This window comes from Symphalangus syndactylus, chromosome 9 (assembly GCF_028878055.3).
Source record: "Symphalangus syndactylus isolate Jambi chromosome 9, NHGRI_mSymSyn1-v2.1_pri, whole genome shotgun sequence".
In the NCBI taxonomy this organism is placed as follows: Eukaryota; Metazoa; Chordata; class Mammalia; order Primates; family Hylobatidae; genus Symphalangus; species Symphalangus syndactylus.
Genome location: NC_072431.2, coordinates 31,292,877 through 31,320,513, shown reverse-complemented (window position 1 = coordinate 31,320,513; position 27,637 = coordinate 31,292,877). Strand labels below are relative to the sequence as shown.

At 48.1% G+C, this 27,637-nt stretch overlaps 2 protein-coding genes across 13 annotated transcripts in view; one reads left to right on the top strand and one right to left on the bottom strand.

The window, feature by feature from the left end:
• SLC7A7 (solute carrier family 7 member 7) overlaps window positions 1–22,303 on the bottom strand; it is a 55,590-nt gene extending 33,287 nt beyond the window's left edge. For 2 of the 9 annotated variants that reach the window (XM_063609417.1, XM_063609424.1), the window contains exons 1-4: window positions 21,772–22,184; window positions 15,217–15,438; window positions 7,383–7,520; window positions 4,520–5,060 (exon numbers count right to left, since the gene is read on the bottom strand). In XM_063609417.1, the coding sequence (XP_063465487.1) occupies window positions 4,520–5,018 (499 nt within the window). In that variant the 5' untranslated portion in view covers window positions 5,019–5,060; window positions 7,383–7,520; window positions 15,217–15,438; window positions 21,772–22,184. Of the gene's footprint in view, window positions 1–4,519; window positions 5,061–7,382; window positions 7,521–7,899; window positions 8,166–8,190; window positions 8,258–9,626; window positions 9,693–15,055; window positions 15,105–15,205; window positions 15,439–15,708; window positions 15,769–21,165; window positions 21,740–21,771; window positions 22,185–22,228 lie in introns of those variants that run through there. The other 7 variants (XM_063609423.1, XM_063609422.1, XM_055291859.2 and 4 more) reach the window with 7 other exon arrangements.
• Window positions 22,264–27,497, top strand: MRPL52 (mitochondrial ribosomal protein L52). Of its 4 annotated transcripts, none has more exons than XM_055291877.2 (5): window positions 22,270–22,429; window positions 22,539–22,599; window positions 22,676–22,743; window positions 25,888–25,952; window positions 26,642–26,812. In XM_055291877.2, exons 1-5 carry the CDS (start codon window positions 22,315–22,317, stop codon window positions 26,789–26,791), a joined length of 459 nt encoding a protein of 152 aa, XP_055147852.1. In that variant the 5' UTR covers window positions 22,270–22,314; the 3' UTR covers window positions 26,792–26,812. The 4 variants fall into 4 exon arrangements, with proteins under 4 accessions (XP_055147854.1, XP_055147852.1, XP_055147853.2 ...); XM_055291878.2 differs by having other exon boundaries at window positions 22,285–22,429; window positions 22,542–22,599; XM_055291880.2 differs by having other exon boundaries at window positions 22,339–22,429; window positions 22,542–22,599; window positions 25,888–25,959.
• Window positions 27,498–27,637: the final 140 nt, after the last annotated feature.

Genomic DNA, 27,637 nt, shown 5'->3' with positions numbered 1-27,637 from the left:
TGCACTCCAGCCTGGGTGACAGAGCGAGACTCCGTCTCAAAAAAAAAAAAAAAAAAAAAAGAAAGCTCTAAATTAAAGCCCTTCTCTTGCTAAATCTGAAGATTCTGCCTAAGTTCTCACTTAGGCTAATCAGAATGTCTTCATAGGTCCCAACATCTGACTTGTTTCAGGTGCTTATTAAACAGTGCCTGAAGGCCAGGCACAGTGGCTCACACCCATAATCCTAGCACTTTGGGAGGCCAAGGCAGGCAGATTACTTGAGCCCAGGAGTTTGAGACCAGCCTGGGCAACATAGAAAGACCCCATCTCTATAAAAAAAATTAAAAAACAAAACCAAAACAGTGGCTGAAGGAATAAACCCATGAATCATATGTCACTAAATTCTTAGTCTTGGTTGCCCTTCTGAACCTTCTTTAGATCTCTATGTTCCTCTGAAGTTATTAAAGATAGAACAAAGTCCAGATATTGGCTATGCAGTAATATCTCATTTATCTAACCATGACTACTCAGATGAAGCCAAGAAGCAGGAAGAGGAACAGGACTATAAGTGGCCAAGAAAGATAGTAATTTTAAACATAATCAATACCTTAAACTTGAGTCATAATTTATGGTTTTCACTGAATTTCATTCTATTCTCACAACAGCCTGGAATTAAACAGTCAGTGCACCTGCCTCAAGGTCGCATAGCTATTGAGCCCAACCTCAAACACAAGTATGTGCACAAGTGGTGTGCACCTTTCACTCTATCAGAGAAATCTCAAATGTGTGTCACACACATGTGCACAAAACTCTATGAGTTTTACTCACTGAAGAGCTCTGCATACGAACCATAACTGCGGCTACTTTGCATGTATTCTTTTTGTTTTGTTTTGTTTTGTCTTTTGAGACAGAGTCTCGCTCTGTGGCCCAGGCTGGAGTACAGTAGCATGATCTCGGCTCACTGCAACCTCTGCTTCCCGGGTTCAAGCATTCCTCCTGTGTCAGCCTCCCCAGTAGCTGGGATTATAGGCGCCCACCACCACGCCCAGCTTTTTTTTTTTTTTTGAGACAGAGTCTCGCTCTGTCACCCAGGCTGGCGTGCAAGGGCGCGATCTCTGCTCACTGCAACCTCTGCCTCCTGGGTTCGAGCGATTCTCCTGCCTCAGCCTCTCGAGTAGCCGGGACTATAGGCACACACTACCACGCCCAGCTAATTTTTTTGCGTTTTTAGTAGAGACGGGGTTTCACCATGTTGGCCAGGATGATCTTGATCTCTTGACCTCGTGATCCACCCATCTCGGCCTCCCAAAGTGCTGGGATTACAGGCGTGAGCCACCATGCCCGGCCTTTTTTGTATTTTTGGTAGAGAGGGGATTTCATGATCCACCCGCCTTAGCTTCCCAAAGTGCTGGGATTACAGGCGTGAGCCACTGCACCCGGCCTTTGCATGTATTCTTACAAGGATGTACAGGCACATGAATGTGTACATGGGTGAATGAGGGTTTGAACATGTATGTCTCTATACCCAAATTAGAAGCAAAAAATTGGCCAGGTGCAGTGGCTATGAAATCTCATCTCTTCTAAAAATACAAAAAATTAGCTTGGCGTGGTGGCGGGCGCCTGTAATCCCAGCTCCTTGGGAGGCTGAGGCAAGAGAATTGCTGGAACCCGGGAGGTGGAGGTTGCAGTGAGCTGAGATTGCACCATTGCACTGCAGCCTGGGCAACAAGAGTGAAACTCTGTCTCAGAAAAAAAAAAAAAAAGAAGCAGCAGCAGAAAATTAAAAAGGGTTGACTGGCAGAGGTAGGCACAATGCCACAATCGAAGAACAGGAGCTGTCAGAAATGACACAGACAAAGATAGTTAAAATAATAGAATTCTAAGGCCGGGAAGGTGGCCCATGCCCTGTAATCCCAGCACTTTGGGAGGCCGAGGTGGGCGGATTACCTGAGGTCGGGAGTTCGAGACCAGCCTGACCAACATGGAGAAACCCCGTCTCTACTAAAAATACAAAATTAGCCGGGCATGGTAGCATGCCTGTAATCCCAGCTACTCGGGAGGCTGAGGCAGGAGAATCACTTGAACCTGGGAAGCAGAGGTTGCAGTGAGCCAAGATTGCGCCATTGCATTCCAGCCTGGGCAACAAGAGCGAAACTCCATCTCAAAAAAAAAATAGAATTCTGGTATTTTAAAGGAATGCAGTCATCTTAGAAATATTACTTAGATGAAATGATCCTTCTCTGCACATGATATAATTAACCATATGCCCACATTTGAGGGTGCTCCAAGACCAATTGATCCTAAAATTAGTTTTGCCAGTAAGCAACCTACCAGATCATCTGCAAGTAATGCAAGAGAAATCACAGATCACATTTAAGACCTCAGTGAAGGCCGGGCATGGTGGCTCATGCCTGTAATCCCAGCACTTTGGGAGGCCAAGGCAGGCAGATCACCTGAGGTCGGGAGTTCAAGACCAGCCCAACCAACATGGAGAAACCCTGTCTCTAATAAAAATACAAAAATTAGCCAGGCGTGGTGGCACATGCCTGTAATCCCAGCTACTTGAGAGGCTGAGGCAGGAGAATCACTTGAACCTGGGAGGCGGAGGTTGTGAGCCGGGATTGCACTCCAGCCTGGGCAACAAGAGTGAAACTCCGTCTCGAAAAAAAAAAACCTCAGTGAAAACCCCCTTCTTGCAACACAAAGCAGTGCCTTCCACCCCTCCCTGACTGTTGCCATGTATGACAAACATCCCATATGCAGAGATGAGTCCAGGCCAGACACAAGGATACATAAAACACAGAAGGACCCCACAGAAGACAGCCAGTTCTCTACACAACAGTAAAATCAGGGAAGCTGGAAAGGAAGTTGAGGAGCGAATGGGGCAATACAGAAATTGAAAGAAAAAAGGACACAAACTGATTGGAGAGCGGTGAGCCAATGAGCAATTGCACCTGGTGCAAAATTCCTGTGCCCCAACTGCTAGAGCAGCTGCCCCTCAAACTGACAGAATGTCTGAGCTTCTTCACAGTTGCGGGGTGGAAGGCATCTCTAAGGTCCTAGGCTCTCCCAGGTTGGAAGGGCATTTTTCAAGAATAGAGGCATCTGAGGGATGGGGCTATGGAGAATCATCATCTCAGCACCTCCAATGGCATTACTGAATGTACAGATTTAAATAATGTTTTATTTATGAGATGGAGAAAAAGCCAAGGTGGACTGAAATGACAGTATTAAAAATCTAGCCCACAGAGGCCGGGTGCAGTGGCTCACACCTGTGATCCCAACACTTTGGGAAGCCAAGGCAGGAGTTTAAGTCCAGCCTGGCCAACACAGTGAAACCCCGTCTCCACCAAAAATACAAAAAAATTAGCTAGGCATGGTGGCACATGCCTGTAATCCCAGCTACTAGGGAGGCTGAGGCAGGAGAATCACTTGAACCCAGAAGATGGAGGTTGCAGTGAGCCGAGATTACGCCACTCAAGCCTGGGCGACAGAGTGACTCTATCTCAAAAAAAAAAAAAAAAAGGAAGAATCTAGCCTACAGAAATACTCCTGCAGCTGCAAAAGGATATCCACTGGAGCATTATCTGTAAGACCGAGAAACTGAAACCAATGTACATGGCCATTAACAGAGGACTAGCTAGATAAATAAACTACTACGCATCCTTAAAATTAACATGAAATAATATGAAGCATTTTTTAAAAAGTGGATCTGTAAGTAGAAAAGAATGTCACTGATAATGCTAGAGGAAAAGCACACTGTAGAATTACATGTAGACTAGTATGATCTCATTTTTGTAAAAGAACAAAACTACACCTCTTTTTTTTTTTTTGAGATGGAGTCTCACTCTGTTGCCCAGGCTGGACTGCAGTGGTGCAATCTTGGCTCACCGCAACCTCTGCCTCCTGGGTTCATGTGATTCTCCTGCCTCAGCCTCCTGAGTAGCTGGGATTACAGGCGCCTGCCACCACACCCAGCTTATTTTTGTATTTTTAGTAGAGATGGGGTTTCACCATGTTGCCCAGGCTAGTCTCGAACTCCTGACCTCAGGTGATCTGCCCACTTCAGCCCCCAAAGTGCTGGGATTACAGGCGTGAGCCACCAAACCCTGCCAAAACTACATCTCTTGAAGGAACAAGAAAAAAAAAAATCAGTGTGCCTGTGGTCCCTGCTACCTAGGAAGCTGAGGCAGGAGGATAGCTTGAGCCTAGAAGTTCGAGGCTGAAGTGAGGTATAATCACACCACTGCACTCCAGTCTGGGTGACAGAGCAAAATACCTGTCTCTTTAAAAAAAAAAAAAAATCAGGAAGAATATGCAAACTGCTAATAGTGCTTACCGTGAAAAGCTGGGGAAAAGGTGAGTGTTTTTGCGTTACACTGTGGTACTGTTTGAATTTTCACACAAAGCATACATTAACTATATATATATATGTTGTCAGAGACATTCCTTTCTATCTCCTTCTTACTCCCAGACTGCACTCACATCCCAGCCTCTGTCCAGCCCTCCACCCACCACCTCCTGCCCCAGCCCCACTTACAGATACAGGCAGCAGCCAGCAGGCGGCTGGCAGCATAAGGGGCGAAGCAGCTCGGGAAGAGAGGCTGTACCATGTAGTTGGCAAAGGTGATGGCAATGATGGCCTGGCTGGTGGGCTCAATGATGAGCAGGGAGGTCCAGAGTCTGATGAAAGCAAGGAATCCTCCAAAGGCCTCCAGGATATAGGCATAGCTGGCCCCAGATTTCTTAATGGTGGTGCCCAGTTCCGCATAACAAAGGGCCCCAAAGACGGAGAAGAGGCCCCCGACAGCCCAGATGACCAGAGAGAGACCAAAGGAGGCACTGTATATTAGCACACCCTTGGGGGAAACAAAGATGCCCGAACCGATCATGTTCCCCACAATCAGGCACACGCCGTTAAGCAGTGAGATCTCCTTCTTCAGCTTTACCTGCTCCAGCCCTGGGCTGGCCCCATCACCCAAAGGGGAGGTTTCCACCTCAGGCTGGGAGGCCACTTCATACTCAGTGCTGTCAACCATGGTGGAGGAGAGGAAACCCTTCACCAGCTTCCTGGCATTGCCCTTTAAGGAAGAAAGATGATGCTATATATTACATGCTTGGCAATTACATAGAACCTCTACCCGCCTCCAACACAGGGTAATATGGGCAGCTCAACAACCACAGCGGAGACCTCCAAATAACCTTTTCTCCAGTTCACTCATCAAAACAACCCCAACTTGAATATTTATCTATCTATCTATCTATCTATTTATTTATTTATTGACAGAGTCTTGCTCTGTAGCCCAGGCTGGAGTGCAGTGGTGCAATCTCGGCTCGGCTCACTACAACCTCAGCCTCCCGGATTCAAGCGCTTCTCTTGCCTCAGCCTCTCAAGTAGCTGGGATTACAGGCACCTGCCACCACGCCTGGCTAATTTTTTTTTTTTTTTTTTTTTTTTTTTTTTGAGATGGAGTTTTGCTCTTGTTGCCCAGGCTGGAGTGCAATGGTGAGATCTCAGCTCACCACAACCTCCGCCTCCCGGGTTCAAGTGATTCTCCTGCCTCAGCCTCCCAAGTAGCTGGGATTACAGGCATGCACCACCACACCCAGCTAATTTTGTATTTTTAGTAGAGACGGGGTTTCTCCACGTTGGTCAGGCTGGTCTCAAACTCCCGACCTCAGGTTATCCGCTCACCTCGGCCTCCCAAAGTGCTGGGATTACAGGCGTGAGCCACCTTGCCCGGCCTCCAACTTGAATTTTTAAGAGAAGGCACTCAGAGAGAAAGGATCTGTCTCTTATCATTAGGATATTGCTGCCCACCCAACTCACTAAATCTTGGGCCGGGCACAGTGGCTCACGTCTGTAATCCCAGCACTTTGGGAGGCCAAGGCGGGCAGATCACCTAAAGTCTGGAGTTCGAGACCAGCCTGACCAACATTTAGAAACCCAGTCTCTACTAAAAATACAAAAATTAGCCATGCGTGGTGGCACATGCCTGTAATCCCAGCTGCTTGGGAGGCTGAGGCAGGAGAATCACTTGAGCCCGGGAGGCGGAAGTTGCGGTAAGCCAAGATCGGGCCATTGCACTCCAGCCTGGGCAACAAGAGCAAAACTCAGTCTCAAAAAAAAAAAAACAAAATCAAAAACAAAACACTAAATGTTGGTTCTCTCTGAGCCTGCTATAATACAAGACAGGCATAGGGGCAGTGTGGCGGCTCCCAGAAAATAACTATAATGGCTTGACCCCGAGTTTTCAGCCTTATCCAAAACCCGTCTTCCCTCCAATTTCAGCTTCAGGGATCACCTGTGCTGAGATACAACCTTAGGAACTGACCTTACCAGCAACTAATCTGGGGGAGCGCCTCATGACACTGCTCTTTTCCCCAAGGACTCTACATCTGTCAAACCTAAAGGCTTCAGAAATCTGCTGGAAACCCACAACCATCCTCCTGCCCAAAGAGCATCCATTAACCCTTAGCTGGAGTCTTCAGCCCTGGCAAAGCCCAAGTAGACCCACATCACCCTGAAAGAAGACAGGCTATTCTCTTTTCCTTGCTTTTCCTTTCCCACTCTCTGGTATTCCAAGCCTCCTGCTATCAGATCCCTCACATCAGCATCGTTGAATCACCCAAAAAAGTATGAATGAGAGAAAGGCGATCCAATGTACAACAAAACCGAGAGATGATTGGAGGCAGCTGATGGCCACTCCCTAACCCAGAGTTGCTGCTGGAGAGATACCACCCCGAGCCAAGGCAGGGAGACAGCTGCAGCCAGGCAGCACATGCTGGAAAACACCGAGCAGGAGACAGCTGAGAGGAAAATAGGAGAGGCTAGTCAAGAGTGCCCTCTCTTAAAAATTCAAGTTGGAGGGAGGCCGGGCAAGGTGGCTCACGCCTGTAATCCCAGCACTTTGGGAGGCTGAGGTGGGCGGATAACCTGAGGTCGGGAGTTTGAGACCAGCCTGACCAACATGGAGAAACCCCGTCTCTACTAAAAATACAAAATTAGCTGGGTGTGGTGGTGCATGCCTGTAATCCCAGGTACTCGGGAGGCTGAGGCAGGAGAATCACTTGAACCTGGCAGGCGGAGGTTGTGGTGAGCTGAGATCTCACCATTGCACTCCAGCCTGGGCAACAAGAGCAAAACTCCATCTCAAAAAAAAAAAAAAAAAAAAAATTAGCCAGGCGTGGTGGCAGGTGCCTGTAATCCCAGCTACTTGAGAGGCTGAGGCAAGAGAAGCGCTTGAATCCGGGAGGCTGAGGTTGCAGTGAGCCGAGCCGAGATATTAGGTGGAGAGATATTAGGGTGAGAGGCACTTGGGAGAAGAAACGATTAGACACTGCACAGCAGCAAAGAGGAGGGGTAGCAAGGTGAGTGGAGATGAGAAGAGGGTGGAACGCACACTCACTCCTTGGTCCTGGATATAAGCAGTTTCTCACGGCAGTGCCAGCAGCAGTCAGGGAGAGAAGTGCCTTCCAGGATCTGTGGTCTGATGCTCCTCCTTCCCAGCCAGCAGTAAAAGGGAAGGCCAGACAAATGCCTATGGATTTAAGCAAGAAGGGTGGAGGAGGTGAGGCAGCCCGCAAAGGAAGGAGTGAGGGAGGGGGAAAGGAGTATTAAGCAACCATCTGGGTCCAAGGTTCACTGGCCCTTCACATCTGCAAAAGGGGCAGCTAGGAGCTCTTGGCTCAGCACTTTCTGTGATAAGAAGTTGCTCTCTCAGGAATCTCCTTTGTCAGCTCTACTCTAGGACCAGGGGCCCAGAAGAAAGGACAGTCAGCTGGGTGCAGTATCTGTAGCCCTGGGGAAACTGTCCCAGAGCAAGTTAGCTGAGGACAGGACAGTAGCCAGAAAGGAATAGACAGCACTCTCTCTCTCTCTGTCCTCCATGCCCCACCCTAGACTCTTTTCTCTCTCACCCCAAGCATTTAAGAAAGGGAGGAAGGTTGCACAGTGTGACACAAAGGCTTGTTCCCATGCTGAGATTACAGGAAATATAAGTGCAGTCTCTACACCATGTGACTGGGCGTTCTAAGAGAACTCTGCACACTTCCCCATGCAAAGAGAGACTGGGGGGTTGCTTCCAAGCCTGGGCCACTGCCCAAAAGTCTGAGCCTCAGACTACTTCAAAAGAAACACAGTCAAGAGATCAAATATCTGACTGCATCCCCACCACACCCATGTGCCTTTTCATTTTTGACAAAACATACCAAGATCTTTGGGATAAGCATAAATTCCTATAAACGCCTTCCTCAAATATAAGTTTACTCCACTTTCCTAAAAAATATGAGGAAATCAGGCCGGGCGCGGTGGCTCACACTTGTAATCCCAGCACTTTGGGAGGCCAAGGCAGGCGGATCACAAGGTCAGGAGATCAAGACCATCCTGGCTAACACGGTGAAACCCCGTCTCTACTAAAAATACAAAAAAATAAAAATTAGCCAGGCATGGTGGCAGATGCCTGTAGTCCCAGCTACTCGGGAGGCTGAGGCAGGAGAATGAGGAGAATGGCATGAACCTGGGAGGCGGAGCTTGCAGTGAGCCGAGATGAGGCCGCTGCACTCCAGCCTGGGCAACACAGCAAGACTCCGTCTCAAAAAAAAAATTAAAAAAGAATATGAGGAAATCAGATTTCACTGAATTCTGTTGGACAGACAGGCCCAGAACAGGCAGAAGAAGCTGAGCATTTTTTGGAAATCACATAGTTTATGCTATCTTTATTATTTACTTTAAATCTGGTATTCTGAGTCTCTTTTACCAATAGAAATAGACCCTATCCATTTTGAAATTCAGCTGTCTGTTTCTTCTCATTTCTGTTCTAACCCTCTTTGGTTATTCTACAACCAGAGAATAGAGACCTAAATATCTCTGGGAGACATCTCTACCATACATCCTCCCATTCTAGCTCTTTAAACTTTTAATTTAATCTAGGAGGACGATTCTGGTGTGAGCCTTCCCAGAGATTATGCTTCTCCCAAGACAGGCTCACAATGATCTGAAATCCTTCTGGAGGAGACTCTCCTTTTCTCCAAAATGCTCCTGTAATAATAATTGCTATCACTTATTGAGCACTTACTGGGCCAGACACACTGCTAAGGAATTAAGCACATTATCTCATGGAACCACCAGAGCTCATACACTCTTAATCTCTCCATCTCCCCATCCCCCTGGCCTGCCTTAGTCTCTAGGCCTTCCTTTTATTTTTTATTTTTTTTTATTTTCTTTTTTTGAGACAGAGTCTCACTCTGTCACCCAGGCTGGAGTGCAGTGGCACGATCTTGACTCACTGCAACCTCCACCGCCTCCTGGTTCAAGCAATTCTCATGCATCAGCCTCCTGAGTAACTAGGATAACACCTGGCTAATGTTTGTGTTTTTATTTTGTTATTTTATTTTATTTTATTTTATTTATTTTGAGACAGACACTTGCTGTGTCGCCCAGGCTGGAGTGCAGTGGTGCAATCTCGGCTCACTGCAACCTCCACCTCCTGGGTTCAAGCAATTCTCCTGCTTCAGCCTCCCAAGTAGCTGGGATTACAGGTGCACACCACCACACCCAGCTAATCTTTTGTGTTTTTAGTAGAGTCGGGGTTTCACCATATTGACCAGGATGGTCTTAAACTCCTAAACTCAGGCAATCCGCACACCTCGGCCTCCCAAAGTGCTAGGATTACAGGCATGAGCGATCGTGCCCGGCCTAATTTTTGTATTTTTAGTAGGGACGAGGTTTCACCATGTTGGCCAGGCCAGTCTTGAACTCCTTCCCTCAACTGATCCACCTGCTTCTGCCTTCCAAAGTGATGGGATTACAGGCGTGAGCCACCGGTGCCACCTTAGACCTTGCTTTTGGACAGGAATTATCTACATGAATTACCTGGGGGAAGATGTAAGCAGATTAGATTAAAAAGAAAGAAAGCCTCTGTCATCCTTCAGTCTATAGCCTAGACGAAAGGCTCCAACAAAGTTTGTTAATCTCCTTCCTGGCTGCCCCTCCCCTTTCTCATTCTTTACAGGGATAAGAGGTGATTACAAGTACTCTTGGCAGTGCTGCTATTGCTAGGGTGCCCACTTCTAAAGCAAACAAAAAAAAACACAAACACATCATCATGCCTGCCCTTTTAAGACCAAATTAACTGGCACCAAGGGGTGGGCATGTGTCCTAATATGACGTAAAAGAAAGGAAGGAAGGAGGGACAAAGGAATGGAAAACTGTGAGGGGGAACGGAGAGAGAAGTGTACAGGGTTTCATTCCTGACTGGTAGCATCTGAAAAGTGAAGTCCTATCCATGGAATTTTGAGACAGAAATCTGCTGGGGGTAAAACCCACACTCCAGCAAACAGCACGCCCTAGTGGTAGCACCAGGAAGTGCTAATGGACTCTAACCTACTTCAGTCTGCCCATGCACACCAGGCAAGGGAGGCTGCCATGCATAGAGAACATGAAGCCCCCTTCTTTTCTCAACCACTACCTAGCACCCTGGACAAGAAGGCACCATCTTTGGCAGCTCACATTTCTCCCTGAGACCCTGGGTCTTAGGGTAATGCTTCCACCATTCAGGCAGCCCCACCATTCAGGCAGCCTGGGACCAGCAACACCCCTAGGCTCTCCCAAAGGGGCTCTCCTACCCCAGGTTTTTTTTTTTTTTTTTTGGTTTTTGGGTTTGGGGGGGTTTTTTTCCCTGAGACGGAGTTTTGCTTTGTCCCCCAGGCTGGAGTGCAGTGGCGCAATCTCTGCTCACTGCAACCTCTGCCACCTGGGTTCTCCTGCCTCAGCCTCCCGAGTAGCTGGGATTACAGGCGCCCGCCACCGTGCCCAGCTAATTTTTGTATTTTTAGTAGAGATGGGGTTTCACCATGTTGGCCAGGCTGGTCTCGAACTCCTGACCTCGTGATCCTCCCACCTCAGCCTTCCAAAGCCTGGGATTAAAGGTGTGAGCCACCACGCCCGGCCCACCCCAGGTTTTACATGAGAAACCCCGTAAGATAACAGCAGCCCTTGTTGCCTTTCCCTGTCTGAGATGCATTCATCTCTGAACACCCCGTGAAGATTACAGGACAACACACTCATCCTACAGCCTGTGGAAGAAATTTGATTCAGAAACTGGCAGCAGGGCCTCCAGTATGCAGTGCCGGGCAGAACAGCCAATGGAGCCCCTCACCCTAACCTCACCCTCGAATGGCAACACCAAAACACACTTCCTCCAGGAACTAGCACATAATTCGGGGTCTTGGCTCCTCAGCCAAGCTCAGGGAACTACTGTAAGAACACACTTTCTCTCCCAGAGACCCCATGTCCTGCCTTCCTGGCTCCAATCAGTCTGTGCTGCCTCCCCTAACAACAGAAACAGAAAACAGACACACTCTGGTATGACTAGATTTCCCCATCACTCCAAGCTAGAAGCTCAGCTCCTCCCTCCCCAGTTCTCTGTTTGTTTTTCTATATTCCACTGTGGCTAAGACAGTCTCTTTAAAAAAAAAAAAAAAAAAAGTGAAACAAAAAAGAAATTGTTTACTCCTGTGGCCAGGGCTTCCATTAAGGAAGGGCTGAAGTCTCTGGGCAGAAGGTTCAGCCCAGGGAGGGACAGGGCTGGGATCGAGAAACAGGAGGCTCTTGGGTCTCCATTCAGCCGATTTTTAGGACTCCATCCTCCTCCTGCACTTCCCCTCTGGCCCATTGTCCCTCCTCTCCCACCTCTTACCTGTCCAGTGACCTTTGGGCAGGTGCGGGGAGGAGGGGCTACCAGCTGAGTCAGGGGAGAGGGGAAGGTGCTAGTTAGGAGAACCAAGAGTATGGCTCACGCTGCAGCAGCTGTTGACTCTGAGGAGCAGAAAAAGCAGAGGGTAACGGGGACTGAAATGGAAAACAGGAAAACACATGTGTGACTCTGGCCGGCAGCGGGGAGGGGCCAGGGGACGGGCTGGAGCTGGGACTGCCTGGTCAGACCCAGAGGACCTCAATGCCTGCCAGCCTCCAGGCACCTTCTCTACTACACTGGCACCAAATACCTGAGTCTCAGATCCTTCTCCTCCCTACCTCAGCCCCACCCCCCTCTTCCTTGTTGCCCTACATTTACTGAGCACTTAAGCTTTCCCCTCCATTGACAGTGACCTCTGATGCCTCTTGCAACTCCACTCATCCCATTTCCTACTCATCTCCCACTCATGTACTATCCTTAGTCCTGCAGAGTGGATACGATCCCATGGTCAGGGGAAGGAAACTCTGCAGTCCCATCTCCAGAGTGTCAGTGCCATTTCAGCCCCTAAAGCAAGCCAAGGGGAGGTAATGCAAGCCAAGGAAGACCACTTATAGGGGGACAGCCAAGCACACATTTAGACACCAAGCAAGCTCACTCACAGCTGAGATCTCTAATTGGTTCAGGTGATATCGATGTGTGTCGCCAGGTAAGAGCCAACTGGGCTGTGGCACCCTGGGCAGACTAATGAGTTGGCATCCCTTCAAACCAGTTTTATTTAAACATCTGTCGAATGTTTACTTAGCAGAGGTGGGAGAAATACCAATTTTCCTGGAATACAAATTGTGTAAGCCTCTTTATATTCAAAATTAGAAATTATTACACATCAGCCGGGCTCGGTGGCTCACGCCTGTAATCCCAGCACTTTGGGAGGCCGAGGCGGGCAGATCACAAGGTCAGGAGTTCGAGACCAGTCTGGCCAACATAGTGAAACCCCGTCTCTACTAAATGTACAAAAATTAGCCAGGTGTGGTGACAGACGCCTGTAATCCCAGCTACTTGAGAGGCTGAGGCAGGAGAATCGCTTGAACCCGGGAGACGGAGGTTGCAGTGAGCACTCCAGTCAAAAAAAAAAAAGAAAGAAAAAAGAAATTATTACATATCTTCATCACATGCAATCTTCTGAAGCAAACAACTTCTTGGTAAGCATAGTAAACCACTTAAAATGTAGATAATAGTATAAATCTCTTGCCCTCAGGGAGCAGCACTTCACAGTGCATCATGAATTTTTGGAATTACAACTATGACTAATGCCTTTAAGCAACTGTCAGCTGGCTGGCCCCAGGGCTACACCCTGCAATTTGCACCTGTCTGTTGCAAAATTACTCCAGACACAAGCAGTCCAGGTAAAGAGTTGTCAATAAGTCTATGTCACTGGATGAAAGCCAACTCATATTTCACCAAGACACAGAAATCATAGTACACTGGCACCAAATACCTGAATTATTCCAAAGATAATTTAGTGTCCTTCAGACACTCTCAGCCTGCTACCCAACTTGCCGGGCCCTTAATTGCACTCTGGGGTCGGGTCCAAGTTGTGAGGGAAGTCCTAGGAAGAGAGAAGCTGTCCTTGTCTGCACGGGCCTCCCTGCTGTCTGCCTCACTCCACTCCAGCTTCACTGGCTTCCCTGAGGTGGCCACACAGCAAGCATGCTCCCGCCTCACAGCTTTTGCAATTCCTGTTCTCCCTGCCTGGAACGTGCTTCCCAGTGATATTGTCCATTCCCGGTGTCATTTGTTTGCTGTCACCACCCCCACTAGAATGTAAGCATCACAAGAGCTTTGTTCACCACTGTATCCCCGCAGTGCAGGGCTCACATAGACAGTTAACAAATGTTTGCTGGGTTCATAAATGAATGAATGAACTATGTTATTTATTTGATTTCCCAGGTGGCTAGGCTTCTGGGCATGTCCTTGAATTTGCTCTCCAGGCCCTCCTGTTTGGCTGCCGCTCTGGCTCCTAAGCAAGGAGTACCTGGAGGTACTCTTTTTGACAGTAATGCATTAAAGGCAAAGAAGAAAGTATGGCTTTCACAGTTTTACTGGGAGGCCTAGAATGATTTGAAACGGACTTTTGTTTCATTAATGGGAAAAGCAAAGCAAAACAAAAAGCCTATCATCTAACACTCTTTCCCTAGATCCAGGAAATTCTTGTCTGCTCTACCTCACACCCAGGCTCAGGTGACCGGTCTGGGTGCGGCGTGGAGATGGCGAGAGCTAAGTGCTACGGCCGCGAAAGGGTGAAGGGCAGAGGAGGAAAAGGCCGAGGGAGGCGAACGCTCAGGTTCACGCATATGCAAGTGGGCTCTACAGCGGAACTTCGAAGCATATACTCAACTCCCCACCATGCGCCGGCCCGCTGCTCTACCCCTGAAAAGCTCTCCCCTAGCCCGCGATCCTCGCTGGCCTATCCCTTGGCCGTTCCCATCCCCCTCTCCGCCCCCGCCCAACCTGCTGGCCTCACTCACCTTTGTCCCTTTCTCCCATCCCCACCCCCCAATCCACCCTCGCTTTCTCCGGGCCCCTGCCGTTTGTTTCCCTTTTATTTCCCTCCTTCCTTTGGGCCCCCAGTCTGCGGCCCTAGGACAACGCCTTCCCAAGCTCGGACCCAGCCACCGTCCGCCTTCATTACCCCTCCTCTGAAGAACAGGGTCGCCCCCGAGGCCCAGGTCTGGCTGTGGGGGCCCACCCGAGCTCTGCCTTGGGGGACCACGACCTCCTCCCAACAGGCGTCCTTTCCGCTCCCTCCACCTGGCCAAGCAGCCCCCGCCCTTCCCCCGACTCTAGGAAGCGCTAGAAGAGGGGGTTGTGGTGGGTGTAGGCGAAGGGCGCAAAGGTCCAAGCACCGAGACCTCGCAAACCGCTCCCCTGTCCGCTCCTCGCTCTCGCACAGCCGGACTGCTGCGGGGAAATGAAAATGACCGCGGATACCCTTAGAGACTGGTCCTCCACCCCATGAACGCTCAGCTTCCTCTTCCCTCCCTCCCAACCCTGGCCACAACTGCCTCCGGCCCCGAAATGCTTGGCTGAATCTGGGTAGTGCCCCCAGACTGGAAGCCGCTTGGGGGGGGGGGGGCGGGCGGGGGCGGGAGGCGGGGCGAGGAATGTGCCTGCTCGGAGCGGGAGGAGGGGTCTCGCGAAGGCCGTCTCTTCCACCCCGGGTTCCCGACTCCCCGCCCCCTCGGGGGAGCTGTTGCATCAGCTTCCAGATTCCAAACCAAAGAAAGTGGGCTCCACTAGGCTGAGAAGGCGTCGGGCAGCAGAGCCGCCGCCAGGAGGCAGCGCTTAATCAAAAATGTCCGGGCCCAGGGGGCCCAGGATACCGGAGTCCCCGGAGCATCTTTCATCTGAAGTCTTAGCAGCAGCGCGGACCTAACAAAAAAGGGAGTTGCTGAATTAGTTCAAGAAAAGGGAACTGGAAATGCTTCATCACTTTTTAAGGCTAAAAGATGGCTTGTAAATAATACAACTACCTTTTATATACCTTTTGGACAATCTAGCTTTGGGGTTTTTTTAAGCCAACGTTGGCGCTCTGCAGAGATCCACCGCCTTCAAGACCAGTCGGATAGAAACACACAGAGCTTAAGGAATTTCCCAGCCGCCAGGCAAGGAGGAATGTAGTCCGAAGTCATGATTTGCCCATCTTGAAGCTCAACCATTTAACACCTAATTTAGCCAGTACTGATATAGCAGAGATTTGACAGCTCTGGGAAAAGAAGCAGAATATATCACAATAAATTATGTAAGTAGTAAGGAAATAATATGCAAAGTAGTGTATTGAGTGATTTGTAGACACTGTTCTCACATTTCTTGCATGAGGTGACAGTGATTTGTTCTTTGTACTGTCCTAAAAATGGAGATAACGAAAGAATTCCCAAACAGTTCACTCTTCTCTCCACAACTTCTTCAATCTTAGAATGTTCTCATAGGCATGCAAAAAGGAAAAGAAATTGCAAAATGAAGTAGAATTGCCTACCCAGAGTCAGCTTCCTCCGTCTCGTCTTATGTTCCTTCTCCAATGTCATCATTATCAATCACAATTACAAGGCACCTAATTTCCCAGAGCAAAGCACTTGTACAAAAGTAACTGTAGGGGCCGGGCGCGGCGGCTCACGCCTGTAATCCCAGCACTTCGGGAGGCCAAGGCGGGCGGATCATGAGGTCAGGAGATCGAGACCATCCTGGCTAACACGGTGGAACCCCGTCTCTTCTAAAAATACAAAAAAAAATTAGCCAGGCGTGGTGGCAGGCGCCTGTAGTCCCAGCTACTCTGGAGGCTGAGGGAGGAGAATGGCGTGAACCCGGGAGGCGGAGCTTGCAGTAAGCCGAGATCTCGCCACTGCACTCCAGCCTAGGCGACAGAGCGAGACTCTGTCCCAAAAAAAAAAAAAAAAGTAACTGTATAAATACAAACTTACAGAACAGAAGGAGACTATTTGGATAAACATATTAGACAAAACATGAGCTCACTGCACCCTTGATCTTCTGGGCTAAAGCAATCCTCCAGCCTCAGCCTCCCAAGTAACTGGAACTTGGTGGCGGACGCCTACAGGTGGGTGCCCAGCTGTTTTTTTTGGGGGGGGGGGGTTGTTTTTTTTAGATGCAGTCTCTCTCTGTCGCCAGGCTGGAGTGCAATGGCACCATCTCGGCTCACTGCAACCTCTGACGCCCTGGTTCAAGGGATTCTCCTGCCTCAGCGTCCCCAGTAGCTGGGATTACAGGCACGCGCCACCACGCCCGGCTAATTTTCGTATTTTTAGTAGAGACGCGGTTTCACCATATTGGCCAGGATGGTCTCAATCTCCTGACCTTGTGATCCGCCCGCCTCGGCCTCCCAAAGTGTCGAGACTACAGGCGTGAGCCACTGCGCCCGGTTTTGTTTTTTTTTTAAGAAACAGAGTCTTGGCTGTCTCTAAAAACTACAAAAATTAGCTGGGCATGGTGGCATGTGCCTGTAATCCCAGCTACTCGGGAGGCTGAGGCATGAGAATCGTTTGAACCCAGGAAGCGGGGGTTGCAGTGAGCCGCGATCACGCCGCTGCACCCTAGCCTGGGCGATGGAGCTAGACTCTGTCTCAAAAGAAAAAAAAAGAGAGAGACAAAGTCTTCCTGTGTTGCCTAGGCTGGGATAACAAAATGTTAAAGCCAAATACAGGGCATGATGCCCTTGAAAGGCAAAGCAGTTTAAGAGAGGAAACACATGAAGCACAGATGCCTGATGCTTCACATTATTCTTAACTCCAGTCTTTGCCAGTTGAAGTCCAGAGGTTAAAAGACATTCAGTTTAGGATGACGAAGCTGCTTTCCTGTGGCTTCTGAGGGTGATGAAGTCATAGAGGAGTGCTGTCCAGGTGCCAGACCCCTCCCTCCAACAGCGTTCCATGAGGTCCCTGAGAATGCTGATGATGTTAGTTGTCAGCGCTCTGGGGTTCTGTCTCTCTCTCTCTATCTATCTCTGTGTCCAGGGAGGCTGAGATGAGAGGTAGCTGTTTGGGTGAGGAGCCCTTTTGTGGTATTTACAACCCATGGATTGTCCCCCTGCTGTATCACACTAACCACATCAAAGATTAAATTTAGGGAGGCCCAGACAGGAAGATTGCTTGAGCCTAAGAATTCAAGACCAGCCTAGGAAACATAGCAAGACCCCAAAGACCCCATCTCTACCAAAAAAAAAAATATATATATATATATATATATATATATATATATATAAAGGCTGAACTTGTCTTCCTTCTTTTTTTTTTTTTTTTTTTTTTTTTTTTTTGAGACAGCATTTCACTCTGTGGCCCAGGATGGAGTGCAGTGGCACAGTCTTGACTCACTGCAACCTCTGCCTCCCGGGTTCAAGTGATTCTCCTGCCTCAGCCTCCCGAGTAGCTGGGACTACAGGTGTCCACCACCGCACCTGACTAGTTTTTGTATTTTTGGTAGAGATGAGGTTTCACCATATTGGCCAGGCTGGTCTCGAACTCCTGACCTTGTGATCCACCTCCCTCGGCCTCCCAAAGTGCTGGGATTACAGGCGTGAGCCATGGTGCTTCTAAAGACCCTTCTCTTCTCAGATTTCCTAGTTCCAATGAAACTTCCCATCCTGCTCCCAAAGTCCTCCAGCTCTGGCTCCTTGACTCCCACATCTGTTAAATAATTGTACTTGTCCACTTTTGCATGCTGTGTTCATACTATACACATTATTTGTTCACCTAAATGCATATGCCCCACTCCACCCCATGTGTTTTGTTTGTTTGTTTGTTTGTTTGGGACAGTATCTTGCTCTGTTACCTAGGCTAGAGGACAGTGGTGTGATTACAACTCACTGCAGCCTTGACCTCCCCAGGCTCAGGTGATCCTCCCACCTCAGCCTCCCATATAGCTGGGACTATAGGCACACACCACCATACCTGGCTAATTTTTTGTTTTGCTTTTTGTTTTTTGTCTTTCCGAGATGGAGTTTCACTCTTGTTGTCCAGGCTGGAGTGCAATAGCACGATCTCGGCTCACTGCAACCTCCGCCTCTCACGTTCAAGTGATTCTCCTGCCTCAGCCTCCAAGTAGCTGGGATTACAGGCACGTGCCACCACACCCAGCTAATTTTTGTATTTTTAGTAGAGACAGGGTTTCGCCATGTTGTCCAGGTTGGTCTCGAATCCTGACCTAGGTTATCCACCTGCCTCAGCCTCCCAAAGTGCTGGGATTACAGGCATGAGCCACTCTGCCCGGCCAATTTTTTGTATTTTTTGTAGAGACAGGGTCTCACCATACTGTCCAAGATGACCTCGAACTCCTAGGCTCAAGCAATCCTCTCACCTCACTGACCTCAACATCCCAAGTAGCTAGGACCACAGGTGCATGCCACTATGCCTGGCAAAACACACACACACAAAAATTAAATTTTAGTAGAGGCAAGGTCTCACTATGTTGCCCAGGCTAGTCTCAAACTCCTGGGGTCAAGTGATCCTCCAACCTCAGCCTCCCAAAGTGCTGGGATTACAGGCCATGAGCCACAGTACCTGGCCAGTTTCTCATCTTTTCTTTTCTCTGTGTGTGTGTGTCTGTGTGAGAGAGAGAGAGAGAGAGAGAGATGGAGTTTCACTCTTGTGTGCAATGGTGTGATCTCGGCTCACCACAACCTTCGCCTCCAGGGTTCAAGTGATTCTCCTGCCTCAGCCACCCAAGTAGCTGGGATTACAGGCATGCACCACCACACCCAGCTAATTTTGAACTTTTAGTAGAGACGGGGTTTGACGATGTTGGCCAGGCGGGTTTCAAACTCCTGACCTCGTGATCCATCCGCCTCGGCCTCCCGAAGTGCTGGGATTACAAGTGTGAGCCACCGCGCCCGGCCTAATGAAGGCCTTTTAAATACAAACATGCACACATGCATCCATAGACACACACATCTTGGATGTTAGCCTTTTAATTAAGCTGACTTTTAACTATTGAGCTCCTTAACAAAAGAAAAAAAATTTTTTTAATCTCATTACCATATTTCAGCTATGACAAAATGCTACTAAACTAACAATGATCACACTAATTATACGATTTCTGAGTGCTCTAAGTGTAAGCAGAAATTAACACCAGCTGGCTGTTAAATGCTAACTTTAGTCATTTAAAAGGAATTTGCAAGACAAAAATCCCAAACCAGTTTCTTACCTAGTGATGGGTCTCAGGCTGTAGACTGTTCTCTACCAGCCTAGAAGCAGGAAAAAAAAACCTCATCTTCCCTATTGGAAGTGAGTTCAAACTCATGGAAGCAGGAAAATGTAGGAAGCAAGTAAAACTCCAAAAAAAAAAAAAAAGCAGTTGTACAAAATAAACTTTAGATCTCGACCAAATTTTGGGAGATCAGGGATTCTCTGGAGGGGATGCTCTCAGACCTCAGCAAATTGTCTTATTGGTTTGAGCCATAAAGTTAGCTCATGCTGGTACCAAGCACCGATAGGAGATTTCTTTAATTTTTTTGAGACGGAGCCTCGCTCTGTTGCCCAGGCTGGAGGGCAGTGGCACGATCTTGGCTCACTGCAATCTCCGCCTCCTGGGTTCAAGTTATTCTCCTGCCTCAGCCACCCCAGTAGTTGGGATTACAAGCGCACGCCACCATGCCTGGCTAATTTTGTATTTTTAGTAGAGATGGGGTTTCACCACGGTCTCGATCTCCTGACCTCGTGATCCGCCTGCCTCGGCCTCCCAAAGTGCTGGGATTACAAGCGTGAGCCACCACGCCCGGCCCTTGATTTCAAAACTTGCTACAAAAGTCATCAAAGCACTTCACAGTTAATTTTTGTATTTGTAGTAGAGATGGAGTTTCACCATGTTGGCCAGGCTGGTCTCAAACTTCTGACCTCAAGTGATCCACCCGCCTTGTCTTCCCAAAGTGCTGTGATTACAGGCATGAGCCACCACGCCCAGCCAATAGGAGATTTTTTTTATTTTTTTATTTTTATTTATTATTATTATTATTTTTTTGAGACGGAGTCTCGCTCTGTCACCCAGGCTGGAGTGCAGTGGTGCGATCTCGGCTCACTGCAAGCTCCGCCTCCCGGGTTCACGCCATTCTCCTGCCTCAGCCTCTCCGAGTAGCTGGGACTACAGGCGCCCGCCACCACGCTCGGCTAATTTTTTGTATTTTTAGTAGAGACAGGGTTTCACCGTGGTCTCGATCTCCTGACCTCGTGATCCGCCCGCCTCGGCCTCCCAAAGTGCTGGGATTACAAGCGTGAGCCACCGCGCCCGGCGGAGATTTTTTTTTTTTTTTTTTTAAAGATCAAGGGCATCTCCACTCAGAATTCCTCTGTGCTTACCAAAATTTGTGACAGGTCTCAGTTAATTTAAAAAGTTTATTTTGCCAAGGTTGAGGATATGCCTGTGACACAGTCTCAGGAAGTCCTGAAGACATGTGCCCAAGGCGGTCCGGGCACAGCTTGGTTTTATACATTTTAGGGAGACATGAACATGTAAGAAGTAGCGTTAGTTCTGTCCAGAAACGCAGAGACAGCTCAAAGCAAGGCCCCCTCACTGGGAGCCCCCAGGTCACATGTAGGTGAGAGACAGATGGTTGCATTATTTTGAGTTTCTGATAAGTCTTTCCAGAAGAGGTAATGAGAATATGCATCTATCTCGGTGAGTAGAGAGATGACTTTGAATAGAAATGGAGGCAGATTTGCCGAGTGGTCCCAGGTTCTCAGCTTGAAGAGGACCAAGATATTTTCCCTTCACACCTGGCAGACAGTTAATGGGCTCTTTTGTAGGAGTTTCAGGATTTATAAAGCACTTTCACTCACGTTATCACTTTTAGATCGTTTTCACAAATGTAACATATTAAGCATTTTTAAAATTAAAAAATGAAGGATAAATGACTTCTCCAAGACAGTACTGAATAGCAAGTGATAAAAGTAGGGGAGTCGCCAATCAGGGTTTGCCACTTTCTAGTACCTACCTCACAGGGTTGTTGCAAGAATATTAAGCAATGTGTGGTGGTAGCACTTATAAAATGGAATGTCACATCTTAGCTCCAATACAATACCCCTTTCTCAGGAAAGTCATCTTTGATGGTCTACTGTAGATCAAGTTCACACTATAAACTCACAAACAACATGTATTTCCTTTCCCAGCACTCAATGACAATATTCATGTATGTCATCATTTGATTGTCTCTTTTTTTTTTTTTTTTTGAGATGGAGTTTTGCTCCTGTTGCCCAGGCTAGAGTACAATGGCGCAATCTCGGATCACCACAACCTCTGCCTCCCGGGTTCAAGCAATTCTCCTGCCTCAGCCTCCCAAGTAGCTGGGATTACAGATATGTGCCACCATGCCTGGCTAATTTTGTATTTTTAGTAGAGACAGGGTTTCTCCATGTTGGTCAGGCTGGTCTCGAACTCCCAACCTCAGGTGATCCACCAGCCTCAGCCTCCCAAAGTGCTGGGATTACAAGTGTGAGCCACTACACCTGGCCTGTCTTGTTTCTTTTATACGGAGAGCTCTATCAGGATATTGATGTCTGGTTTTGCTCTCCATAAAAGCTACACCTAATACAGCACTTACCATATGGAATTTTTTTTGAGACAAGGTCTCGCTCTGTTACCCAGACTGGAGTGCAGTGGCATGATCTCTGCTTACTGCACCCTTTGGCCTCCCAGGCTCAAGCAATCCTCCCACCTCAGCCTTCCAAGTAGCTGGGACCACAGGCATGCACCACCACACGGGGCTAATTTTTCATTTTTTTGTAGAAAGGGAGTTTCGCCATGTTGCCCAGGCTGGCCCAATTTCCGATTAACTCTAGATTTGATTACTTTTCTTAGTCTAGGAAAACTGTTACAGTGATGCGAGGATCTGTAGAATGACGTGGATGTTACTCCTGAGATCAAAGTTACTATTAATATCAATTTCAATGAACTACAGACCGCTGCAGGGAGGTTGTGGGAACTGTTCAGAACGGCTTAATCTGGGAGGACATGACTTCCACTGAGAATGCATGCGCTGAACGACAATTCGTTTTCACCTCAAAAACCTGGATCGCAGTTTTGTCTCTTCTTCCGTACGATGACCCAAGATGGCGGAGCCCGTGATTGAAAACCCAGATTCAAGATGGCGACTTCCTGCTTCCCCGATAGCGTCGCGCGTGGCCACCGAGGCCACGCCTACTTCCGGCTATCCCGGCTACTCCCGCTCAGCATGGCTGCTTTAGCGACTGTTCTCTTCAGTGAGTGGGTATAGATAGGGACCGTGGACTCGGGGACCCGTTGGGGACGGGCACAGGACCCCTGATCCGGCTGCGCGGCCTCTCCCCCAACTCTGCTCTGTTCTCCCAGCAGGTGTCCGGAGGCTGCACTGCAGCACAGCAGCTTGGGCGGGCGGCCAGTGGCGACTACAGTGAGTGCTGGGATGAGGGGACCTGGGGGACCAGAAGCTGGGCTAGGTCCTCACAGATCTGTTTTTCCCCACACAGGCAGGGACTGGCTGCCAACCCCTCCGGCTACGGGCCCCTTACAGAGCTCCCAGACTGGTCATATGCGGGTAAGCACCGATCTGACAGTTAACTCCACTGGGGAGATTTTCACCCAGAGGGAACGCCCCTGGACGGGGAGCTGGGGGTATCAAGGTGGGGGCGTGTAAAAATGTTTAACTTTTTATTTGGAAAACGGAATTTGGGGAAAGAAGCCCTCTTGTTTATTTTGTAGATTGCATTTGGACTAAGGAAGGTAAAGCTAAACAGGATCTTGGCTTGTGGAGATAAGCAGAAGATAATTATGACTTGGGGCCGCCAGGGTGGAAGGGGATGACAAGACTTCTGCGTTTTTCAAAGGGGGACATTTTTTTTTAACCAAGAAGCACTTTTTTCTGTGGTTAGTGAATTTTCAGTATTTGGTACCAAATGCAGGGAGAGCTCTTTGAAAAGCTGCAGAAATAAGCGTCTCAGAGGGGTAGAAGGGTGAAGACTATGGATGGCAGGCTCCCTTCAGAATATTCTTTTACCTTTACTTACAAAAGAGAGAGAGAGAGAATAGATATTAGCCCTAGAAGGGAGGACCTTAGAGAAGTTGAAGCTACTCCCCATTCTCCTTATGAGACTCCAGTGTACAAGTAGGAAATTTGAGGCCTACAGAAGTGAATTGCACATGATCATACAGCTAGGTAGTAGCAAAGCCAGGACTAGAACATAGGCCAGTCCTCCTTGACAACACAGAGATCTGAATATTTAATACCCTATTGTTGCTCTCTAGGAGTATGATCCTGCTTAATTGGATAATTGGTGACTGAGGAAGATGGTGAAGATTTTTTCTACTTGTTATTTACTGTAAGAAGCCTGGCATCTCCTTGTAGTAGTATGGACTATTGGAAAGACTCTGGAATTACATATGACTGCTTCTTTTTTTTTTTTTTTTTTTTTTTTTTTTGAGATGGGGTCTTGCCCTGTCACCCAGGCTGAAGTGCAGTGGCATGATCATCGCTCACTGCAGCCTTGATCTCCTGGGCTCAAGCAGTCCTCCCACCTCAGCCCCCAAAGTAGGTGGGACCACAGGCACACACCACCATTCCTGGCTAATTATTATTATTATTTTTTTTAACTTTTAGTAGAGACAGGGTCTTGCTATGTTGCCCAAGCTGGTCTTGAACTCCTTAGCTCAAGTGATCCACCTCAGCCTCCCAAAGTGCTGGGATTACAGGCATGAGCCACCATGCCTGGCCTATGGACCTTATTCTTAATCCAGGCTTCCCTTCTCGATAAGTTTGTGGTCTTGGACAAGTTACTTAATTTTATCTTAGTCTCAGTTTCCATATCTGTAAAAGAATACCTATCTCATGTGGTTCTTATAAGGATAAAATGAAAACCAGTGTAAAGCATGTGGCATACACAATATTGGTTCCCCTTCCTGGTAAATAACACCTCTTCTCTGTCTTGCCTTCAAATTTTTGGGCAGAGTTTTCACTGTTTCTTTCTTTGCAGAAAGTAAACTACTTGGGTCAGATACTGCATCTTTTCAGCAAGTCAGCTGATATTTATGGATTTTTATTAACATGCTTATGTGCCTACACTATACTGTGAATAGCAAAAGCTAGCGACACAGTCCCTGACCCAAGGAACTTAAAATCTAACTGGGACAAAGCATGGACGTTTTAAAAATTAAGTAATAGTATTCAGGGCCATGCGCCTACAGTTCCATCTACTCGGGAGGCTGAGGCAGGAGAATTGCTTTAGCCCAGGAGGCAGAGGTTGTAATGATCTGAGATCATGTCATTGCACTACAGCCTGGGTGACGGAGCGAGACCTTGTCTCAAAAATAATAATAATAATGTTTCAATACTCTGCCCCTTTCCAAAAGGACCTGAGGTAGCTGAATAACACTTAAAAAAAAAAAGTACAGTAAATGTTCCAAGGCAAATAGGTGAATATTAAATATTCAGTACTTCTTTCAGAAGAGAAGGCTGATGGACTTGAGATTAGCGTTTCTGGGAAAGTTAGGGTTTGAGTGGACCTAAGGATGAAGATTTGGCTGGAAGGAAAAGAGGGCATTTCATTGTGGAGTGGGATTGAATGTACTATGCAAAGATACATAGTACAACAGTGATCACATTGCTTAAGAGTTTCTGTTTTTTTGTTTTTTTGTTTTTTTTTTGAGATGGAGTCTGGCTCTGTCGCCCAGGCTGGAGTGCAGTGGCGCGATCTCGCTCACTGCAAGCTCCACCTCCTGGGCTCAGGCCATTCTCCTGCCTCAGCCTCCCCAGTAGCTGAGACTACAGGCACCCATCACCACGCCCGGCTAATTTTTTGTATTTTTAGTAGAGACGGGGTTTCACCGTGTTAGCCAGGATGGTCTCAATATACTGACCTCGTGATCCGCCTGCCTCAGCCTCCCAAAGTGCTGGGATCACAGGTGTGAACCACCACGCCTGGCCAAGAGTTTCTGAAGACAAAACAGTAGATTCAGCATTGCAGAGGACCTCAAATACAAGGCTAATGAGAGTTAAGTGAGACAGAGTAGTAAACTAGCCAGGCGTGGTGGTGCGCACCTGTAATCCCAGCTACTCGGGAGGCTGAAGCAGGAGAATTGCTTGAACCTGGGAGGCGGAAGTTGCGGTGAGCTGAGATCATGCCATTGCACTCCAGCCTGGGCAACAAGAGCAAAAGTCTGTCTCAAAATAAAAAAGGCCGAGCACGGTGTCTCACGCTTGTAATCCCAGCACTTTGGGAGTCTGAGGCAGGTGGATCCCGAGGTCAAGAGATCGAGACTATCCTGGCCAACAAGGTGAAACAGTGTCTCTACTAAAAATACAAAAATTAGCCAGGGATAGTGGCACGTGTTTGTAGTCCCAGCTACTCGGGAGTCTGAGGCAGGAGAATCTCTTGAACCTGGAAGGCAGAGGTTGCAGTGAGCTGAGATTGCGCCGCTGCACTCCTACCTGGCAACAGAGCGAGACTGTCTCAAAAAATAATAAATAAAATGCAATAGAGTAGTAATATGTCTAGGAGCTTATTCTGGGTTATCGTACCTCACCCTTGAAGATGATGGACATATTTTAGGATAATTAAGCTACAATGTTTATGAAATGGAAGAGAAGAGCTAGAGATTGGTTCTTCCCTTATTCCTCTCACAGTATTTGCACAAGGTGCTGCAGACTGTCTCTAACACTTGCCTTTTCTCTCACTTCTACTTGTAGATGGCCGCCCTGCTCCCCCAATGAAAGGCCAGCTTCGAAGAAAAGCTGAAAGGGAGACGTTTGCAGTGAGTGGCTAGAGCAACAGCCAGGGCTACCTGGAAGGAGAACATTTAAATCATAATTTGTCTTGAGCTGTGTTGCACCTAAGCAAACATGTACCCCTCATACGGAGGTTTTATTAATAATAGCCAAAGGGTTTTTTTGTTTTTGTTTCTTGTGAGACAGAGTTTTGCTCTTGTTGCTCAGGCTGGAGTGCAATGGTGCCATCTCAGCTCACCTCAGCCTACTCCCAAGTTCAAGCGATTCTCCAGCCTCAGCCTCCTTAGTAGCTGGGATTACACACGTGTGCCACCACACCCGGCTAACTTTGTATTTTTAGTAGAGACAGGGTTTTTCTATGTTGGTCAGACTGGTCTTGAACTCCCCACCTCAGGTGATCCGCCTACCTCAGCCTCAGCCTCCCAAAGTGCTGGGATTACAGGTGTGAGCCACTGTGCCTGGCCCCAGCCAAAGGTTTTAATAGCACTGTGAGAAGGGAGGAAGAGAGTGGGGCACTCGCAGGACAGGAACCAGTAGTAGACATCCTGCTGCACATTTTGCTGTCTCCCTCTGCTTCCCAAGCCAGAACTTGCTCCCACTGGGGAGTCAGCAGCGTCATTTTCCAGATGAAACCTCTGAATTTGTAAGTGGAAGGATATATAGTATAGCGCTAAAGTCCCAGATGTTATCCACACTGTTTTCCTGTCTGTTTCAGAGACGAGTTATACTGCTGTCACAGGAAATGGACGCTGGATTACAAGCATGGCAGCTGAGGCAGCAGAAGTTGCAGGAAGAACAAAGGAAGCAGGAAAATGCTCTTAAACCCAAAGGGGCTTCACTGAAGAGCCCACTTTCAAGTCAATAAAAAGCAACTCCTGCCTCCCTTCCTCAGCCTCTCTCTGGATTTCTTTTCTATCACCTAGATGCTTCATGCAGCCAGAAGAGAGCCTTCACGTTCCCCATCTGTCTTCAGAGCAAAAGAGCTGGGACACCAAGAACAAGCTGTTAGATCACTGCCTGGGAGGCTTGGCTTAGTGCCCTCATCTCTGGTTCCATTCCAGTTCAGCTAAGTCTTGCTTTAAAATTTTTACCTCCTAGCTAGGCGCAGTGGCTCACACCTGTAATCCCAGCACTTTGGGAGGCTGAGGTGGGCAGATCACAAGGTCAGGAGTTCGAGACCAGCCTGGCCAACATGGTGAAACCCCATCACTACTAAAGATACAAAAAATTAGCCAGGCGTGGTGGGGTGCGCTTGTAATCCCAGCTACTCAGGAGGCTGAGGCAGGAGAATCGCTTGAACTCAGGAGGTAGAGGTTGCAGTGAGCCGAGGTCATGCCATTGCACTCCAACCTGGGCGACAGGGCGAAACTCCATCTCAAAAAAAAAAAAAAATTTTTTTACCTCCTTTGCAGGCCATAGGACTAGCCCAACTATGAGAAATAGCTGTTCTGTGAACATGAAAAGGGGACAGCAGTTTTCCTGGTTCTAGCCAGGCACTCAAGCCTTTAACAGCCCATACACAGTTTAAGCCATGTACAGCTGGCATCTAATAAACGTTTTCATGAAAAAGATTTTCTAGCCGAGGTCCCTTTTTTGGCAAGCATCTGGTGTCAGTCTTCCTAAGATTCAGATATGTGGTCCAGGAGGTTACCCCCACTGGGAAGGCTGATGTGGGAAGAATCATACCTGGGTGTTGCATGTTCTGCCAAGA

What these genes read in the sequence shown, in the direction of transcription:
- MRPL52 (XM_055291877.2), top strand. Translation starts at nt 22,315, where the DNA reads ATGGCGACTTCCTGCTTCCCCGATAGCGTCGCGCGTGGCCACCGAGGC. An exon ending in CCCAGACTGGTCATATGCGG is followed by an intron (nt 22,744 to 25,887) that starts GTAAGCACCGAT and finishes TTCTACTTGTAG; the next exon opens with ATGGCCGCCCTGCTCCCCCA. An exon ending in CTGAAAGGGAGACGTTTGCA is followed by an intron (nt 25,953 to 26,641) that starts GTGAGTGGCTAG and finishes TGTCTGTTTCAG; the next exon opens with AGACGAGTTATACTGCTGTC.